This window comes from Medicago sativa, chromosome 1 (genome assembly GCF_051527215.1).
Source record: "Medicago sativa cultivar Bolivia chromosome 1, Bolivia_mono, whole genome shotgun sequence".
NCBI lineage: Eukaryota > Viridiplantae > Streptophyta > Magnoliopsida > Fabales > Fabaceae > Medicago > Medicago sativa.
The window spans coordinates 9,839,074-9,860,735 of NC_140749.1; the positions used below are offsets into that span (position 1 = coordinate 9,839,074).

Here is a 21,662-nt window from a genome sequence, read left to right on the forward strand (position 1 = left end):
ATATATATATATATATATATATATATATATATATATATATATATATATATAGAGGATGTATATTATGAGAATGAATAACTTATATGAGAATGGTGAGAATGATCATCAACCATTAAATCAAAAATAAATGGTTGAGATTAAAAACCCACATATGCATCTCACCTTATTATATCAATTCCCATAAACTCATTTCCCTTTTCATCTTCTTCTCCCCACAATCATAACTAACCAAAATTAAATTAATATTCCAATCTAATTAAATCATCTTGATTGCACAACCAAATGAATTTGATTGCAAAAACATTACTCTAATGGTCTCTAAACAGCATCGCCATTGCTACTTATTGGAATAAAGTTTGTATGGAAAAATACTACTTTTCTCTCTTCGTATTTTGTTAAACAGAGAAGATTAAAGATGAAAATTTAGAGTCATCAACATTAACAACCCTTTTTTTAATTTGATTTCCAGTTCTAAATAATCTTTCCAGATCAAGTACTCCATCTTTGATTTTTCTTTTTCTTCAGATTCCCAAAATTGAGAATTAGGGTTCACGAATTTGAAGATGTTGAATCTGGGTTCACAAATATTGATGAATGAGGCAGAAAAGATTTTAAATCTGGGTGATTGTTACACCAATCTTGATAACAAGAAAAAAAAATATGAATGGGAAAAAGAGATGTATTCATCTATAAAAAAAAAAACAATAAAAGGAAGGTTGTTAGATTGGAAGAAGATGAAGGGAAGAAGAAGAGGCGGACGTGTTATATGAAAAGGAGAGGCACATATTTTTATTAATGGAACATTTTAATCTCAACCATTAAATGTTAATCCAAAGGATGAAAATTCATTCTCACATTCTCACATAAAAATACCATTCTCATTATATATGTCCTCTATATATATATATATACACACATATATAACTAATCATTTTGATTAATCCATTAATCAAAATAATGCAAGATATTAGTCATCTATTTTACATAAATCTACGTATCTTTGTCATTTTAAAATTGTGTAAAATAAATTGTGTTTTTAAGAAATGTAAAATAAATCGTTTATAACTTACATTGTCGTGGTTAATGAAGTAGTTATGGTTAATCGGACATATGTTAAAAAAAAATACTAATAACATACTTTTTTGTGGTTAATAAAATAATGAATTTGGTTATTGCACAATCTTATGTTTGTGTTACAAAATAATTCTCGACATTTAAACAATGTATATATTTTGTTCACATGTAAATATTTGTCTTCCGACAACATTATTGTAAATCTTTTCAAGTGAGGTATTCCTTGGTTTCTTCTATCTACTGATCATATGGTGAATGATCTACATATTACCTTTGGTGAATGATCTACATATTGCCTTTTCATCTTCAACTTTGCTTATATTCCTTTGTAAAAATAACCTCTTGTTATATGTTTCTTAAAATAAAAATATATGTTTTTTTGTTTGGGTTGTGAAAATGTGACCTTTGTGTTTGATGGAGAAATTACGTGACCGGCAATTTTTTGAAGGTGGGGCTCCGATCGAGATAGATGAGAATGAAAATGAGAGAAAACTAACATACAAGGACGTCGATAAATAAACCTAAAGGTTATTAACAATGATCATGTAAGTATAAAAGTTCCTCTCAACAAAATATAAGTATAAACGTTTTTTTTTCTTTATGTAGAGGCAAGTATAAAAGTTTTAAACCGTTATAATATCACAACTAATCGTATGTGTAATTTTAGAAGTGATTATCATAAAAATTAAATATTTTTATTGATTTAGTGGATATGATTGAATGACAATATAACAACACATTAGTCGATTGTAAAAAAAAAAAAAACACATTAGTCATTACACCAGTAGCCCTCCAAAAAAACTCTACCCTAGTAGTGTATAAAATTTAAATTCGTTACTAAACTAAAGATATAAAAGATATGTAGAAGTTTTGGAATATAGTTGAAGTTCTAAAACATCAAAAGAATGTAGTTTTGGAATATATTTTTAAAAGAATGTAGTTTTGTAAAAACTCTACCTCTCCAAATAAATTAACATCAAAAGTTTTGGAATATAGTTGAAGTTCTAAAACATCAAAAGCAAAAAAATGGAATGAGTATTTAAGAATGATGTCTCATTATAATATAGTCAAAACATATTAGGTAAAGGGTTTAATATGTGATTCGTCCCTGTAAATAGGGGTCGTTTAAAATTTCGTCCCTGTAATCGCTAATCCTTTTTGCCCCTGCATAGTTTAATCAGTTAAAAATTCGTCCCTTGACCCAGTTAATGACTGCCATGTCATGTGATTACTGACGTGGCACTGTTAATCCGTTTTTCACTTGTGTGACTCAGCAAATGGGCACGGGAATGGACAAAATTGCCCCTCTTCATCTGAGACCAAGGGAAAATGACGAAAATGCCCTTATGTTCATCTTCTTCAAAACCCACTCCTTCTCTTCCCTTTCGCCGCGAACTCTTTCTTCCTCCTCTTCATTTCTTCTTCTGCAGAACGTGTTTGTTCTTGTGGTGAAAGTTCATCGGTGACAGCAAAAACAACGCACACAAGGACCCTTACACGTGGAATCCATGTTCCGGTGACTTAGCTTTGCTCCGACGAAGCTCCGGTAACGTTTTTTTTCCGTTTTTCTTTTCGATTCTAATTGTTCTCTGCTAGTGGGTTTGGTTCTCCCTATTGATTCAGCTGTTTTGTGGTTTTTCGAAGCTGTTGGCTCCGGCTCTGCCGTGTTCCGACGAAACTCCGCCGTCGACCCTTTTTCTAGATCCACTCGTTTTCTGCTTGTGGTTTCGTTTTTCCTTTGATTTCTGGAATATCGAAGCTTTTCGGCGTGTCTGGTTTGAGGTTGTGCGGTTCTGTTCGAAGCTTTTCTGGTTTGAGGTTGGTTCCCTTCAAAGAAGGGAAAATAAAATTTTCCAAAAAAAATGTGAAGCTTGAAGAAGGAATTGCTTGTTGGTGCTGGGTACGGTAGAGAGAAGGAAGAAAAGGGTGGTTGTTGTGTTTGTTGGTGGTGGTGGGTTCCTTTGAATGGAACAGCGAAGAAGAAGAGGAAGGAAGAAGGGGATGTGTGAAGAAGAAGAAGTCTAGGGGTATTTTTGTCCTTTCGCGTGCATATGAATCAATTAGCCGTGCCACCTCATCAGATTAGTGACATGACAGTCATTAACTGGGTCAAATGACGAAATTTTAACTGATTAAACTTTGCAATGGCAAAAAAAAAGGATTTACGATTTCAGGGACGAAATTTTAAGCGACCTCTATTTGCAAGGATGAATCACATATTTAACCCTTATGTAAATAGTGCACATTTTTAAAATAAGTTATTTAAAATGGGATAAAGAGATTAATATCCATCACTCAACCGTCTTTAAAACGATAATGTGGACTGTTTAGTTACTTTACATGACATTAACGACGCTAGTTGTCTGACAATACGTGAGAAATTGTATAAGAAAATTAATAAGGGACAAGCTTATCTATTAGGGAAAAAAAAAAAAGTTCTATTTTTGTCGTATCATACTCCCTCTGGTCACTATTATAAGCAAATTTCTACTTTTTAGATTCATTCAATAAATGATGTATGTGGTCTATAATATAGACCACATACATCATTTATTGAATGAACCTAAAAAATCAAAATTTGCTTATAATAGTGACCGGAGGGAGTACTATTTTGGATTTTCAAGTTCTAATTGTCGGTATATAAATGTCTTTTGAATTTATTGCTGCAATTGATATTTATATTTTTTTTAAAGGTCATGCCAACCGGTGTCTTCGAGATATTGGTTAAGGATAAAAAGTTACTATAAAAAAATGAAACTTTTTATTTTTTATGGATTTACTACACAATTTCAATGCAATAACTACTATATAATTTCATTACACCGGAAGCAACAATTATCATTTTCCATTTTTAAATTATTGAAAAATGAAAAATTATTAATTAAAATGGCATTGATAATCATTTTATAATTGTTCCTAAAAGAATGTGAAATTTGTCTCTTGAGATTACAATATGAAACTCTTATCACTAAGTCACACCTTATTGGCACCATAGTGTTAAGTATATGTTATGTATTTTGAATTTGATGCTATTAGTGAAGGTAGATGGAGTTCATTTGAAAGCTAAATTTAATATTGCAAAAAAAAAAAAAAAACTTTTAAATCTATCACAAAATACGAAAATACCAAATTTAGTCCTAACAAAGCAACAAAAAGAAACTAGTTGGGTAAAAAAATTGACAAGTTTATGTGGGACTTTGTAACATCCCAAAATACTTTTATGTCGCCATTTGTCTATTTCCCTAGAAATGTGCTCACTCAACATGCATTATGCACCGACAATTACTCCCTACCCTCGTCAATATCATATGTCACATGCCCACCAACTTCCGCTTGATTCATCACCCAACCACATCATGCTCTAATACCATTTGTAACATTCCATGCTTTAGTTGATCATAGATTTTTTGCACCGAAAATCGACTGAACTCGTCTGCTGCTCAGTCTAGCCCTATTTATTTTGATTAATGGATGTTTTTTCATTTCTTCATCCTTATCAGAAGGAAATATAAGAGCCTGAAACCCCATCATGGTACAAAGGGGCATGTTCCAAAATAAATAAAGTTTCCATACAAAATTAAACAAAAAAAAATGGTGTATAAAACACTTTTTTTTTTGTGGTGGCCGGGGTTCGAACCCCGTTTCCCGTTTGTGGTGGCCGGGATTCGAACCCCGGACCTTGCATATTTTATGCACTGTCCCTACCAACTGAGCTAAGCTCACGAGGACATTTTGTAAAACACAATTAGTATTTTGATTACATAAGAAAATTAAATGAAATAAACCATTTTTCTTAATATATGTGTAAACTATAAGCATCCTATTATCAATGAACAAATTTCTTCAACTTCAATACGACATATTAATCAAATAGCTGCACCAACAGCACCAACAGTAATTTTCAAACAACCATACCTTTAAGTTAGATCCATAACATTCCTCACATCCGCTTTAAATGAACAAACATGTCTTCAACAATACCCTTGTTTGTTTGTTATGCACCAATGAAGCAACCTCTTTTTTCAAATCCACATTCTCAAGGTAAAAGAGTCATGAATAATACAAAGGTCCTTCACACAAAAAATAGAAACAACCATCCACATAACCCCTTTCTTGTCCCTTGATTTTTCTTTTTTCTCCATGTTATTCTCTTGGTAGAGAAAAAAGAATGGTTATTGAACAACTCTTATTATTCTAGTTGAAATGAGTTATGTACATGACTAAACTGCATTTAAAGAATTTCATTATGCATAATTGTATGAAGTTGTTGAAGAGTTCAAGTTGCTTCTGACTCATCAATCTCCATTTCAAACTGCAGTCGACATATCCACATGCATATATATATATATATATATATATATATATATCCACAATTAGCAACCTCGTTTTTCGTTTCCACATCCACCTTGTCGCAGTTTGAATTTATCAGTATTCGCTGAAAATAGATATTGTCAACTACAAACTGTGATTCTCCCAAGCCAAGCGAGAGAATCAAAGAGAGAGGGTTCTCTCGCTGAGCATTGGCTTCAGGGGATCTCTTCGGTTTTGATGTCATGTACTCTCTTTAATATCCTCTCTAGCAACAACCAGCGATAGGAATCAAAATCTCTCTTCCAGGTGAATTTGGAAGGTGGCTCAAATCTTCATTTGCTTTATTGAACAAAGTCTTCTGAACATAGAAGATCATATAACATTGCGAAGCTCTTACTGTTGCCTCATCGACCTTAGTTATCCAAGCATCATCACATCGATACCATTGCTTCCTTAATCGTACAAAAGTAACATAATGGCCAGACTCGAGCGTCCCCGAATGTGTCACCACTGCGAAAATCTCGAACTTGGAAAATGTATCTGATTCATCGCCTCCAAAATTAAAAATTCGATTTCCATATCTGGCTCTGAGGATAGAAGAGGACAAATATGGAGTCATGTCCAAGGAGAATGGAAATTGTAGGTAGCGGTCAATCTTTCTCGATAACTTCTTAACGAAAGAATGCTCAAATCGTTTTACATGCAAAGTAAGTACCAAAGGGAGTTTACTAATAGACATTTGCTTCAATGAGTTCTGCCTCTCCTTACAATTTTGGCAGTAAAGTTTCTGATCTGACCCTAGCTTCTCTTGCCGAGTGAACATATCCAAACAACCGAGAAGTGTCGACATGTTGTCATCCGCATTCTGTTTGGTAAATTTTTTACCTTTTTCAGTCAAAGACATATTGATATCGAGGTTAAGTGAAATGTCCGAAAAAGGGTCATAGGTTGTTGAGGTGAATCCACAGGCCATACAGGTAACATCTGATCTCAATAGTCCATAGAACACTCTATGAGCAATGCATTGACAGTCACCACCATTGCCTGTATAAAGCAATAATTATGCATCATGTATTTGAGTAAAACATAATAACCGAGTAATGTGAATGTTAAGAAATTCCACGTTGGACAAGAATAAACCTAAAAATGAGTTTATAAGCGGGAGACATCCCTCACCATACAGGTTGGTTTTGCAGGGTTCAGTTAGACCCAACTTAAAATTGTATTAGAGCCTATTTAAGATCTATCAAGTAAACCGCTATCAGGTTATGTGAGTTATACTCCAGAGCTGGATGTGTGAGGTTGAGTGTAAGAGTCTCACATTGGATTAGATACGACCTAAAATGAGTTTAAAAGTGGGAGGCTTCTCCCACCTTACAAGTCGGTTTTGTAGGATTAAGTTCGGCCCAACCCAAATTTTAAGAGTGAAAATACCGCTTCTTGTTAGTCATTTCTTAATTTTACATATAAAAGACATATCAACAATGTTTTCACAACAATGAAAAAGTTCAGAATGAATATTTAATGTTAAAATTGTTAAGATGTCCAAAACATTATGTAAACAGCTATAGCTTTCATAAATCATAACATAGACAGTACCGCAGTGCATATGAGACCACAAAATTGCAGAAGAAAAACCCAGTATCAGAATCTCAATACCTTTGCTTCCATTCTTTGTTATGCCCTCTTTCTCATGGATTGCATTTAACATCGAAATGAAAAACTCGTGAGCATCCTGCTGTTCGTAACTCGCTAAATTTGCTGAATGCTGCCACCAGCTTGAAACAAAAACAAAAAGTTTCACCATTTAAAAGAAACAGGAATTCGAGTTCCAAAGCAAAGCAACATAGTAAGGTCCTAATCCAAAGCCATACAAATTTTGGGTTTAAATCCAAAGCCATAAAAAAGTTGGGTTTCAATTGAAGTTGTTCCGGCCAACTAGCATCAATTTCATATAAACAAATCACCAACTTCAAACTTTTCACGAAAAGCATCAAGCTAGAGTCGACAACAAGTGTGCTTGGTTACCAAAAGCTTCATCAAAAAATGCTAATTTTGTCACTTCGGTCATACCAAAAGGCATATTTTCATGATAATCAATTCGCTCGATGAAGCAACAACTTTCCTGTTTTCAAAACTTACTCAAACCAATTCATCTCCAGCTCGTTGAATATCGCAATCAGAATCACTCAAAATTAAGTAATTTCACAAATGAAGCAATTTCTCTTATCATGATGATTTAAAACACAACACAACAGAGGTAGATTGGATCCCTTTGATAAATATTAGCCACTATATCATGAGACAAAAAGCTATAAGGAAATGTAATGACATAAAGAACAATGGCAGACCTGTAGAGAAACTGAGCAGGACTATAGGGATTTCGATCACCAGAATACATAGCTGAAAAAACAGCATTGATATCACAAATCAAACACAACCGTTCCGTCGTTCTTCTCTTACAATCTTCCAAACTATGTCCACCACTCAAGAAATAGTCCCTGAAAGGAGGTGCATGTAGCAATGCTTGCAACACAGAATTCATAAAACAAGTACTACCCAAATTGTTCAAGCCCCTCAAACCCTCAGGAAAACAAGATTTTCCCCTCAGATCTTTGGTTTCAAATCTAAACTTAGATTCATTTTGCAAATACAATCCAACCCCAGAAACCAATCTTCTTCTCTTAATCAACCTCTGACCAATACTCTCATTTCCAACAACACCTTGTGGCAAAACCATTGAATGTTTAGCCATTACAAATTGATCAAAATCAGGGTCATAAATTTGATCACAACACACCCCACAGTAAAGTTCACACCTTTCTACATCAACAAACAAATCATGACCATTTTCAGTTTGGATATGCAAAAGGGTATGATCCAAACAACAGAATGAAGAACAAATCAAACATAAAAAAACCCTCTTTTCACAACCATTACAAAAACTGCATCTGGGTATTCTTAAATTTGGTTTTTTCAAACTAGTTCTACCAATTGGAGAAGTTACAAGTAGCTTTTGAATGGCTTTGTAGCCATTGAAACCATGTTTAAGCTTGTAATCTGAAAGATGGTTGCATGGTTCAAGGTTTGTGTGTAAAGGGTTTCTTTGAAACATCATAAATGTGAAATTTTTGTCACAAATTGAATGGTTGAAAATAAAGACAGAATATGATTGTTGAAGAACCTTAAAGTGATGTTATTGTCTTTCTTTGAATAAAGATGAAAAAGCAAGAAAACAAAGAACAATTGAAAGGACAGAAAGAAATAAGGTTTTCACTTTTGATTAGTTATTATATGGTTTTGAAGATGATCATGATTCATATAGATAGATATAATAAGAAAAAGTTATATTAAAAAAAATGCACAAGCATGCTTGAAACAATAATAGATGTTTCTTGCTTTTTTCTGAGAAATAATCAATCAATATACAACAAAGTCTTGAGGGGAGACCCTAAAGAAAATTGTATGAAGTTTCACTTTTTTCTATTAATTAAGAAAACTTATAAAAAAATATTAAAAGAGATAAATGAGACCGACTCGGTAACATTGAGTCATTAGTCTTGAATCTTGATCATATATAATTATTATTATAAATTATAATTAGAAAGTTAACAATAATATGGTGAAGTTTTGTAATGTGTATTACTAATAATGTATGAATGTAATTTGTCCGTAAAACTTAACTTAAAATGTTGATATTATTCATTTGGTAGTTGAATCTAGCGGTTGTATATGTTTCAGGTGTTAATACTTCCTTTAAAAAAAATTACGAAGGTTAAAAGATTTCTTTCAATTTAATCAAGTATTAAGGTCTGACTATAATATTAAAAATAAGTTAATAAGAATGTTACTCCCTCCGTTTTTAAATATAAGCAAAATTGATTTTTTAGATTCATTCAATTAATTATGTATGTGGTTCATATTATATTATAGACCAGATATATCATTAATCATTAATTGAATGAATCTAAAAAGTCGATTTTGTTTATATTTAGAAACAGAGGAGCATTAATGTGTTTTTCTATAACTTTTGATATAATAATCAATTTTGTTATTTTTTCAAAATGATTGAATTATGTGAATTCTTTTTTAGCGCAATGTGTTTTTCTAGTAAAAATTAATAAAATAAAATATTATCAGAAATTAAATAGGGAATAAAATTCTAGAGGAAATTTGTCAAAAAAAAATAAATTCTAGAGGAATCTGATCTCAGTTGAATGATGGTCAGCAACGTGTAGTTACGTGTCTTTTCTTCCTAGTTCCTAGGCTTGTTGGTTTTAGTCATGTTGCTCTGCTGGCTGGCTGTTCTTACTTCTTCTAGTATTTGGATCATTTTTGTTTCAAAAAATCTATTAACACCCCACTTTTTTCTAACATCTAAATCTCCAACAAAATTAAAAATCTAGGTGTCTTAGTAAGCACTGAAGCGTTAAATAATTATACCCTAATTTTATGCCTATGGGGCTGTTATTTAGGACCATAGGTGCTTCATAATAGTACAATATTCTATATTTATTAGAGCATTAATAATGTGTAGTACTACCTTAGTGGATAGTGTACTTACTATAGTTTATTGGAGTAAGTTTGCACGACATCATTGTCTCCTAACTGCTGTTCCTTCCTACCAGTCTTCATCTTTTGTGGTGTACTATTTCCCAATAATACCGAAAGGATTTGGATTTGAAGCACAAAAAATGAATCTTGTGTCTTTGACGGCATTCCAAAATAGTAAATTGATGTTTGGGGCAAATATCTAAGTACAACGAACCTATTGCTTTTTCATCTTTCCATATTAGTATATCTCTCTGGCCTCCACCTTCATTTTTCATCTTTTCAATGTTTTTCTTTTTGGTTTTCTATATCTTCTAAATATTTTAGATGAAGAGACTAATGTATTGCTTTACTACACGTGCTTATTTGTATCTAACTTTTTTTTAATGATTTACATAAAGGACATTCAATTAAAACATCTCTAATCAAGTATTATTGGTTAGTAAGGATGACAGCATACTAGTCATATTTGTTTGTCAACAAAAAATAGTAATATGTAAGCTAATTAATGCCCATATATCACACACACCATAAATCTGAGATATTAAATATTTATATTAGTTTTTTTTTTTTTGAAAGAATATTTATATTAGTAAAACTAGAGTAAAAATGTGTTGACATCAACAACAAAAAAAGAGTAAAAATGCGACGGATTTACCAAACACAGATATCCTGCATTATACATTATGCATTGGTCATAGATAGGGATGAGAATAGGTCAGGTCGGCCTACAGGGGCCTACGACAGTTCAGGTCAGGCCAGACTTTTTTCTTAAATAGAGAAGGCCTAGGCTTTTTTTTAAGCTTATTTAACTTAAAAGACCAGGTCACATGCCTCTCAAAAAGCCTATTAGGCCGGCCTATTTAAGTAATATGAATAATATTATTTATTATTATATTATATTTTGTACTTTTAATTAAAATATAAATTTGTAAACTTTTTCAATAGTTTAAGTTTTATTAGTATACATTAATTTTTTGCATATATAAATGTATTATTATAAACTAGAATAGAAATATGATACAATATATAGTCGAATTCCCTAAAACCTCGTGTTGATCATGTAAAGAGAGTTTAATTTAATTGAACTATTAGTTCGCTAGTCCATTTAAACTTAGATCATATTGCTTATTTAAAGATGTTCATAGGATATAGGCTTTTAAATAGGCTAACAGGCCGTATCAGGCTTTCAAAAGACCAGGCTCAGGCCTAAAAAGTATGCCTATGACAGGCCGCATGCCAGGCTTAGGCTTTAAGAAAATATGGCAGGTCAGGCTTAGGCCTTGCAAAGCCTAGCGCGGCCTAGCCTATTCCCATCCCTGGTCATAGATGCTTACAAAGGGGCCATCATGAACTGTCTTGACCAAAAGTCACTCAAGCGCACACATCATACACGGTTCATACTGGAGAGCAAAAAAAAAAAAAAAAAGTTTCATAAAATAAAATAGACGTTTTAATTTTTTTTCAAAAACATTAAAGTTAATTTTCTAGAAACGTATTAGGGTATGATTCACATTAACTGATAAAAACAAGTCTTCAAACAGGGATTTTTTTTTAAACTTAACGAGTTAAGATCCTCTCATTTTTTACCTTTTCTATTTGTTCCAGTACCAAAGTTTGTCTTTAATTTTAAAAAGCAATTGACATTTCCATATTATGTAAAAATATCGAGAGGATCTCAACCCGTGGCCTATGATAGCTCCTTCAACAGTCATGCAACATGCACTTTCAACACAACTCAATTTGATGGTTTAAGTTTTATCATCCTATCATTATCTGATGTGCCAAAACATTTTCCAACAAGGTTACTAACTAAACATTTTCTTTTATCACCATTAAATAAACTCTACCTATTATAATTGGGAGGGCAGGGGAGGGGAGGGGAAGGGGCAATTGAACAGTACAAACTAGCACTACAGTGCCACTGAACTAAGCTACACTTCTACAGATACTGCTACAAATAATTAGGAGATTAACACACTTATAAATAGAGGGCACTGACTAAATAAAGAAAGGGATGTCCAAAATGTTGATGAGCAAACGATGGGAATGCAGCAGAGTAGACATCCACTTCTAGTTTCTTGATCGCTTCTTTCCACTCTTGACCTCGCTTCCGGCCTTTGAAGAACTTGGTGTCTTAACCTTTGCGACTTCAACCTCTTTTGATGAATCATCAGAGTTCTCATTTTCAGAATCTTCTTCCTGCAGCAAATTAAATTTCACCTTGGCAGTACTCTTGGTGGATTTTGTCTTGGAGGAAGATGCAATCTTAGGTGTTCCTTGCTTGGATTTTCCACTTTTCAGAGTTTCTTGCTTAGACTTGGCAGCAGCAGGCTTTGGTGTTTCAACATCATCATCTTTGGATTTCTTTGTTTTGGAACCATCAGTCTTCTTGGAATTGTTTTTTTGTGCAGAATCAACAGATTTGCTGCCACTTTTCACAGATCGATCCTCAGACTTACCACCACTTTTCACAGAACGATCCTCAGATTTACCACCGCTTTTCACAGAACGATCCTCAGATTTACCACCAGTTTTTTGTGCAGAATCCTTAGATTTTTTACTAACTTCACCATCAGATTTGCCAACAATCTTGGACTTTTGGGTAGACTTTGCAGATGGTGTCTTTGATTTACTCGATGTTGCTCCTCCACTGCTAAACCAAAGTAAAAGGTTAATAACTCAAAAGAAGAATAAAAAAAAACCTTAATCAACAACATTCACTAACCTTTTAGAAGATTCCTTCTTTACTTCCTTTTTTGATTCACCAGCATTTGTTTTCCCTTTCTTTTTTAGCGGCCTAAATATAATCATAAAAACAAGTGAATGGGCAAACCCAAAAACTAAAGGCAAAAAGCTCAGCTAGAAAATGGGCAAACCCAAAAACTAAAGGCAAAAGCTCAGCTAGAAAACACAATCACCAAATGCAGCCACCAATTGGTCAGGCAAAATGAGATCATTTTAAAAGACTAGTTCAGAAAAATGCCACAGAATAAATCACATGAAGACTCTTATTTTTCAATTCAACACAAGGCATGGGCAAATCATCATTCAGACCAAGATTTCTGTAAACATTGTAGTTTGAGCTTTTAGTGGCACAAATCAAGGCAGAATTCCACCAAATTAGGAATACATCAAAACAATGTGCTAACAGACATAAACAATAAAATAAACAAGCTACGCAGATATCAGACAAGGGCTGCAACTATGACCACAAGAGGGAAATGCCACCAACTACGAACATTGATGCAAAATAATTTAAAGATGGTTTTTCTAACAATACAACAGAAAAGACATCTTAAGTAAACAAAAACAACGGAACATACATATCAGCAGAAGGTTCAGGGCTTGCTCGATGACTTCCTTCTTCCTGTTAAGAGAAAAATTGCAATTATTATTATAGACATGGAAAAAGTTTTAACATGTGAAATTGAAGGGAGAGAAACCCACCACATCTGGATCAGCATCAACTTCAACAATTTCATATTTCTCCTCTTTGAAATTCAATATTTCCTCGTCACCGTCATCATATAAGACCTAAAACAGAGGGACAAGTAGACAACTGTCAGATGCAAGAAAAGGCGGATTATATTATTTGACCATTTAAAAATAATACTTTAATTTAGAAATGAATGACCTATTTAATTTGAAAAATGTTTTTTGTTTCCATTTCTTAATCTCATCTCATCTTTAATTGCCCAAAAAAAAGAGTTGCCTTTGTATTATCAATAAGAATAAAGGCCTGTTTTTGTTTTAAGAGAACTCTTTATTTCTATCCCTTGTAAATATAAATTATAAGCCCGTTTTCTGTTTTCTAAACAATTTTGAAAACAAGACAGTGAAAACAAGGTCATTATTGGTCTTCCTGTTTTCATAGTTTTTTCCAAGGAAAAATTGAAAAAAAATTGAAGTGAAAACAAACCAATGAGATGACATTATTGTAATTAAAACTAACTGTTTTCCAACAAAACCGATCAGACTCTGAAATTATTATTTTGCAATTAAAAGTGAATAACACATGTGAAATAGAAAATATTTTTGCAAAATAAACAGAGCTAACTGAAGACTGCAACAGTAGACAAATTTGAACAGCTTACTTTTCAAATGGGTAAATCTATATAACAAAACAGAAGTAGGAAAGTTTTACTGAAATAAATTGGAAGGAGACAACAGGGTAAAGTGAAGGTAATATAGCTCCCAAATCACCTTGTGCTTCTTAGTGGAGGAATCAAAAGAATCAACAACACCTTTATAAAACCTGCAGAAGATTGTGTTGCCAGATATATTATACCGCAATTTTACCATGGTGAATAAGTTAACAACATCAAGATGGAATATGCATATTTTAATGTAAGTATATCTCTAATTTATTACTTAAACTCTAGTTTATTAATTAAATGTAAGTATATCTCTCCCTAGCCCTAGCATTTCATTAGAGCTTTTATACAGCAAATTTTAATGAGAGCAATATAGTCACAGTTTATTTAATATAACATGGTCTCACTACAATAAGGATTTAGCAGCTTATATAAGTAGTAGTTAAAACAAGAGACGAACATATTAAGCCAAGAAAAAAATTGTGAGCTCAAAGCATTGAACCTAACTGTATAGCACACATGAAGCAATTGCTAGTTGCGACAACAAAGATAGTAGACAAGTTTACAATTAGATGCTCAGAACAATATGAGTCCACACAACTATATTTATCATTAACACCTAAAAGCCAAAGCTAAGCTAGGGACAAAATCATCATTCATCCAGCCTTAGCTTGGCCCAAAATGCCGGAAATAGAGACTGAAACTGAAGTGCAGAGGCAAAAACAGAACAGGCAGCTATGCCAAAGAAATGTGAGCCACTAGGAGCTTCCTAAAAACACTGCAAAATAGGTGTACATTGCTTACTATCTCCCAAAACAGGGGAGAACTACTTGGAATCAGCCAAATCAGGTGGGCCATATAACCCTATGCAACAGCAAACAAGTGTAATGGGTGTGCACATTCTAACTACATTGAGTGAACTTCAGTGAGGTCAGTATGCACATGAAAGAATGGAGTGGTGCCAGTTAAAATGAAAGGAACACTGAATGCCATGGGTCTAGGAGACAGAAAATCATTTAGAGAGAGAAGAGGATGAGAAATATTAAGAGAAGAGATCTCGGACCATGTACTTACATATTATCATCTGGCCACCAAACTTTCACTCGTTTTCCAACAAGACTTTGCTCATTTTTCTTGATATCAGACCCCTGGGACAACAGTCAGATGATCAACAATCAAACTAAGAAAAATAATTAAACAATTGATCAGTATTATTTCAATAAATCAGTATTTGCATTAAAAAATTCTCGCAAAATATATTTGATCACATTGCAAAAGTTCAGCACGTAAACCATATAGCTGCAAAAAGAACAGTTCCAAAAGGACAAAGCATCATGAAGTTTTATCATCCAAATTTTAAATTAACAGAACAGGGTTCACACTTTTTCTTTTCCTGGAGTGCGCTTCCTCTTCAGAGTTGTCTTAGGAGTCTCCTCTGAATGTTCATCTTTGGTTGTTTTCGTAGCTGACTTAAGTGAAGATACCATTACCTAAAGCATTTGCAAAATTAGTCAATGACTTAATTTTGGACAAAAAAAATATACCATGTTGGTGATATGAATGAACATTAGTAAAGAAATGTTAGGAATAGTGAGATCAAAAGTACCTTATCCTCATCTTCAGCAGAAGATTTTGCTAGACCCTTTTCTGAGCTACCTTTCACATGTGTCTTCTTTTTCTTGTCCTCCGGCTTCAGCGAAGATGGCCCAACATCAGCCATAACTGCGTGTACAACAGTTTTCACATCAGAGCTACGAATGGGTCCTTTTTTTGCCGATGGCCTTGCTGGTTTTACTTTAGAATCCGATGTTCCTTCAGACACCTTTTTCGAAATATCTTCTGCAGCCACTTCTTTCGCAGAGCTATCGTTCTTTTTTGTTCGTGCACGTTTCTTAGAACGATTCTCATCGTGATTGCTCTCACTTGGGGAAGGAGAACCAACAGCGTCAGATTCAAGGCCACCTGCTTTAGATGATGAAATCTTAGCTTTAATCTCTTTGTCATTCTCTGAAGTTCCGGTAGCTTCAACAACACTATCCTCATTAAGAGAAATAGGAACTTCTTTTTTGGAACTTTTAGAGTCAATTGTTTTCTCAGCTTCCTTCTCACTGACAACATTTGATTTCTTAGAAGGTTTGGTCGACTTTGAAGAGCTAGCTTTCTTTCCTTTCCTCCGGGTACTTCTTTCCAGCTTTGGTTCTTTACTGTCGATTTTTTCAGTGTCCATATCATCGCGCTCATCATTACCAGATAAATTATTACCTTTGGACAGAACAGGAGAGTCAGTACCATCTTGCTTCTTGATGGTACTTCTTTCCAGCTTTGGATCTTCACTGTCGATTTTTTCAGTGTCCATATCATCGCGCTCATCATTACCAGATAAATTATTACCTTTGGACAGAACAGGAGAGTCGGTACCATCTTGATTCTTAAGGGACTTTGAAACATCTAAAGTATCATCTTCACCAGCCTGTGCAATGCCATTGCTCATGACAGACTTGGGAGATCTTTCTCCAGCAGCATTATCTTGTTGTGGTGGTGTGGCTTCTTTTGTAATCTCACTATCCACCTAATCAAGAAAAATTGACATGTTTCATTATCCCAAAAGCTGAAGGGTAAACAACAGAACAAGCAAACGAAAAATAAAACATATAGGAAGAACAGACACACCTGTGCCGACTCCTCCACGGGCTCTTCTGCTGATTTGCGATCATGTACCTGGACCAAAAACAAAATAAATAATAAGTTATCTCATAAAGAAAAAATTTCAAGCCAATCAAATATACATGAACATTAAAGCACGGAAGTTTACCATATGACCACTAGTAGCACATACATCATTTTGCGCCAAGTTATCTGATGTCTCTTTGCATATTGAGGCAAGAACATCACTATAATCATCCAAAGAAATACCCAAGGTATTCACAGCTTGCAATAAATTGGGTTTAAGCCTTGTTGCACAACTTTCAAGGACTCTTTCCCCCAACTTTCGAGCAATTGGCAAAACCTCCTGAATCATGATGACAGCAGCCATGACAATTATAAGAAATTCATAATGAAATATGTTTCAGTTTAACAATCACGACCTATTAACAAGAATGAAACGAAAATTCCAAACACCAACCTCATTGTCTTTCTTTACACTATCTAAGATTGGTGAGAGTAACTCATGAGATATTTCTTCACTTTCTTCAAGACAGAGGATCATTATAGTTTCCATGGACGAGAAAACATTTTCTGCATGATGTTCCCTGAAAGTTTCAAACAGAGATGCTTAGAACCATGTTCACACATTTTGCATCCAACTAGTCCAACCAGGTAAAGAAACCAGAAACACACTGCAACTAGAACTACAGCTTCTAGTAATAGTAATAATCTCATGATAAATTCAAATCATAAACAAAATCATTTCACCTAATCTGGCCTATTAGTGTGAAGAAGTGTGTCACAGAATCAAAGATCTAATTAATGTTGAAATAAGTTAGCTGCCTGTTTCATCTTATATTTTCCACCCGTGCAAAGAATACAATGACTAAGTGCAATAAAAGCCCATATCCAGTTATACATCAAAAGAAAGGATAGCGTACAACAGGAGAAACATTGATATCTTAATTTTAATACTTGGAACCAATAATGATATCAGCCATTAAAATTCAGAACTAAATGGAATATCAACCCTTCCATTTAGTCAAAAGCAAATTTCTCAATACAAGCATCTTAAGATTGTATCATGTGTGAGGTTAAAAAACTACTATTTGAGTAAATGCCCGAGTTCCACATCTCCTAGAGATATAAGCCTAAACAGAGTTTATAAAGCTTGGCCAATGCTCACCGTACAAGTCGATTTTGTGGGATCAAGTTCGGAGAAAAATCTAAGAAATGCAATAAAATAACATTCAGAAACTATAAAGTCAGAATTGTATACAACGGCGTACAGCCCCTACCTTATTGTCTTCAAGAAATGCTGAAACATCTCCAAAATGAGGGCATCGCATTCAAGATCCAGCATTACCACACATGACCTGACTTTTGCAACTGTTTCAAGGATTAAAGTCCTCTTTGAGTACCATCGGCTTGACTTATCATGTAGATTTTCAAATGAAGATACAATTAACCTAAAGACCTCCTGAAAGAAAATGACAACATAAAACTCAACAGATGTAATATGTTTAGAGCACGATAATAGAATTCAATTAATTTACAGCACAAAATCATTTTGCGCACCTTCATTTGACCATCATCGTAAGGAGCATCAGGTGCAGTGATTCTTGTTATCTCACTGAAGCAGGAGGCAAGAGCAACTTTGACGTCGACGTCTGAATGCTTTAAAAGTTTATCAGCAATTAATGCTTTCAATGATGGAGACAGTGCATTTAGCATAGATTCAGAAGGTGATTGTTCAATCCTTGATAGGCAGCTTTCAATTTGCTGCAGTTCCAAGAAGAAAAAAAATGATATATCAAGCACATGTAATTAATGTTTCGGACTGCCATTGTCATAAGACCTACATAACTTCTCCATGATTTGAAATTAATTAATACTACGCTATACTACAACAGATTGACTGGTTCACAGGGAAACTCAGTAGCGGCTATCGCGTAGTGGAATTTGAACAAACCCCTATTGTTCCACGATTCGTGATTTAGTAAAAAACCTTTCAAATAGTGGTGGTATAGCACGGCGGTATTTGAACAAACCACTATTTACTGCAATCCGAGATGGACAACACCGACGAAAATTAAACGAGGTTTTTCGATTCTTCGATTTTTTTTGTTAAAATTAACCCCCAAAACAAATTTACAATTAACAACTCAGGGAAAATAAAAGCTCAAAAAGAACAAGTAACAAAATATTCAAACCTTACATCCAAGACTAAAGTAACTATGGTAATAGAAATTAATAAGAAACAGAATTCACAAACAATTTAATGAATGGTACGCAGACTGTTATGTAAATATTAAAAAGTTATTGATTTCCTCCAACATACCACTGATTTCCTCCAACATAACACGGATCAAGGAGAATTTCAACAAAAACTAGTACAAAGAGACTATTTGATACATGAAATGTAGTCGAAATTCAAACCCTACCTAACTTCGAGAGGGGGGGTTGCAAGGGTCGTAGATTCTACCAAAATGAAATATGTGTGTGCGTGTGTGCGCAAAACAATCATCTATGTAATATTAATATGTGGTGATTATACATTTTTCTGACACTGATATTATTATTATTGTTATTTAATATATTTTTTCAGTTATTATCCTATCTTTTTTATTAAAATGAAATGAAATTACAGGAAATTATATGCCTAATAGATGGGTCATATGGGCCTATTTTAATGAACTTGGTTTTAGCCTTCATTTTTTAGAGCTTTTGCCTCTTTACCATAAAAGAGCCCACGCTTTAATTGACTGAGCACATGGTCCAAAATCAAAATGAATCCCAATTGCAAATAAAAGCCTACCCTAACTTCCCAGACTCACCAATCCAGGAATACGGAACAAAACAGTGTCTTCTTGCCGCTGCAGCTCACAATGCTCACCCATGGAAACAATGTGCCGCCACAGCACTTGTGTTTGGAAAGAGAGCAACGTAGCCACAAATGCACTTGCGTCTACCATTCTCTTCCATTTCATTGCGCTACTTTGCAAAGTAGGTTTTCCAGAAACAGAGCTACAGAAAGCAATAAAGGATTGGATCTGTCGAGAACCAGCAATTTACTGGCCGGGAAATTGTTGGATATGAAAAGGCAAAGGTCGACGGACTCTCCATTACAGTTTGGGGGTGGGGTGGGGGCAGGAAATCATTTACTTGGGATTGAATAAATCAAATATCGCGATCTAACATGGGATCTCAGCAAACTGTGAACATGTGTGCGATACTGCGATCGAACTCCTTAAAGGTGCGGAGATCGTGTTATTGCAACATAATGTTTTTCCTTTTATGTGAAGCAACTAATTCACATATCACGCCACTACAACAGGCGAAATTTTACGTCATTACTTCAAAGATATCAAATTGTCAGCTCCGAGAAATGTATTCAACATCCTATTGATTAACGAATATAATTGGTACCACGTTTTTCCATATAAATAGATAATTCGGTTTCGGTAGAATGAGTAAAAATAATTATATTCCTAAAATTTTACAGTACTTGAAATCAATAACAAAAATAACTCATTTAAACAGGCTATGAAAGGCTCTTTATATCCCAACCCAATTATTTAATATTTTATATTTCTTAGTTTAAGCACATGTTTGGTTGTGTAGTAGGTTGCCGCAGCCACGTGCCTACGGCTCTTTTTACACGTGTCTCAAAAAACTTATTAGTTTAAGCACGTGTTTGGTTGTGGGGTAGGTTGCAGCAGCCACGTGTTTACAGCCCTTTTTGCACGTGTCTCAAAAACACATGACTCAAAAAACACATAAGTAATTTGAGAAGCTAACATTTGTAGCCTCAAAAAAACGCGCGTCTAGGGCTGTCGTGGACGCGGGAACAAACACATGCTAATTTACCTTACATAAACTAGTTGTTTGTCGTCCTACATTCCTTTATCGTTCTTTATTCCCAAAAACACCTAGTAGTACATCCTATACCAAGATATACCGTTAGTTTCCAATCGTTAATTCTTAGTTTAATTTTACTTTCAAAAACTTAATGAACTCCATATCAGCATACAAATCAGTTTTTTCCCCACTTGTTGGAAAACAACCTATTCAGTCAACGCCGACATCCAACCCTGGGTAGTCAGCATATTCAAGAAATGAAGCTACCATGAAAGTAACCCTAACAAATCCACTATCCAAATTCCAAATCTCAAAACTGAAAAAATTCGTTTCATTCACAAATCAGTTTCTGTAACAAACTAGTTTGATTCAATTTAACCTAAAAATCCAATAAACTTTAAAAAATCATCATATACATCAAACAGTTGAGGATTTTTTTTCCAAAAATTATTTTCAAATTTCCAACCCTAAAAAATACTTAACAATGTTCACAAATATCAACAAATCGTTAAAAACAAATCTAAAATCTCAAATATCAACGAAATTCAGGCAAACACAAAATCAACATCAACATGCAAAATTGATTCAAAGAAACCCTAACAAACTTCATGCAACAAAGGAACAAAACAAAATAATCAAAAAAATTCAAGAAAATCATAGAAACCACGAATTTAACGAAGAAATCGAAAGAGAGAAAGATTAAGAGTGTTCTTACAATCAGGATATCAAGCAGATTATCCACAGAAGAAGGAGGATCTAGAAGCTTGTTACCAGCACCAAGAAGCTCCTCTTCAAGCTCCTTATCGATGGAAGCCATTGTTGAAACCTTCGTTCTTCGCAGATCTTGTTCTCTTCTTCGAGTGAAGTTTTTTTGTTTTGTGAAAATTTTCAACACTAAAATGAAATAATGTATTTATCTATGTTTTTATATCAAGGGTTATTGGGTTGTTTATTTTTTTTTTTATTATTTTATTATATGGTTTTTTCATTTGGGCGCTCCATAGTGAAAATCGGATCTCGCGGGGTTTGTGAATTTGAGTTAAATTTTGGGTTTCAAATCCGAAATTTGGATGTGGGGTCCACGTGGCTTTTTGTTTAGCTTATAACATGGATCATGATGTA

General features: G+C 33.9%; 2 protein-coding genes and 1 long non-coding RNA gene across 6 annotated transcripts; 1 reads left to right on the top strand and 2 right to left on the bottom strand.

The window, feature by feature from the left end:
• Positions 1 to 2,466: 2,466 nt before the first annotated feature.
• On the top strand, positions 2,467 to 3,482 carry LOC146952469 (uncharacterized). Its single transcript, XR_015006427.1, has 2 exons — positions 2,467 to 2,620; positions 2,719 to 3,482. It is a non-coding gene; the product is annotated as an uncharacterized LOC146952469 (long non-coding RNA).
• A 1,322-nt stretch (positions 3,483 to 4,804) lies between these two features.
• UBP22 (ubiquitin-specific protease 22) lies at positions 4,805 to 8,782 on the bottom strand. The gene is made up of 3 exons (XM_085702284.1): positions 7,737 to 8,782; positions 7,045 to 7,163; positions 4,805 to 6,429 (listed from the first exon to the last, which is right to left on the bottom strand). The coding sequence occupies exons 1-3, from the start codon at positions 8,501 to 8,503 to the stop codon at positions 5,651 to 5,653; spliced, it is 1,665 nt and encodes a 554-aa protein (XP_085558410.1). The 5' UTR covers positions 8,504 to 8,782; the 3' UTR covers positions 4,805 to 5,650.
• A 2,896-nt stretch (positions 8,783 to 11,678) lies between these two features.
• On the bottom strand, positions 11,679 to 21,436 carry LOC146952471 (sister chromatid cohesion protein PDS5 homolog C-like). 4 transcript variants are annotated; one of them, XM_085702321.1, is made up of 14 exons: positions 21,256 to 21,436; positions 18,258 to 18,461; positions 17,978 to 18,159; positions 17,158 to 17,284; positions 16,870 to 17,043; positions 16,704 to 16,751; positions 15,640 to 16,602; positions 15,416 to 15,523; positions 15,108 to 15,181; positions 14,143 to 14,194; positions 13,387 to 13,473; positions 13,263 to 13,306; positions 12,665 to 12,736; positions 11,679 to 12,589 (listed from the first exon to the last, which is right to left on the bottom strand). In XM_085702321.1, the coding sequence occupies exons 1-14, from the start codon at positions 21,355 to 21,357 to the stop codon at positions 12,010 to 12,012; spliced, it is 2,817 nt and encodes a 938-aa protein (XP_085558447.1). In that variant the 5' UTR covers positions 21,358 to 21,436; the 3' UTR covers positions 11,679 to 12,009. The 4 variants fall into 4 exon arrangements, with proteins under 4 accessions (XP_085558447.1, XP_085558437.1, XP_085558427.1 ...); XM_085702311.1 differs by having other exon boundaries at positions 11,679 to 12,592; XM_085702301.1 differs by having other exon boundaries at positions 16,846 to 17,043.
• Between the last annotated feature and the right edge of the window lie 226 nt (positions 21,437 to 21,662).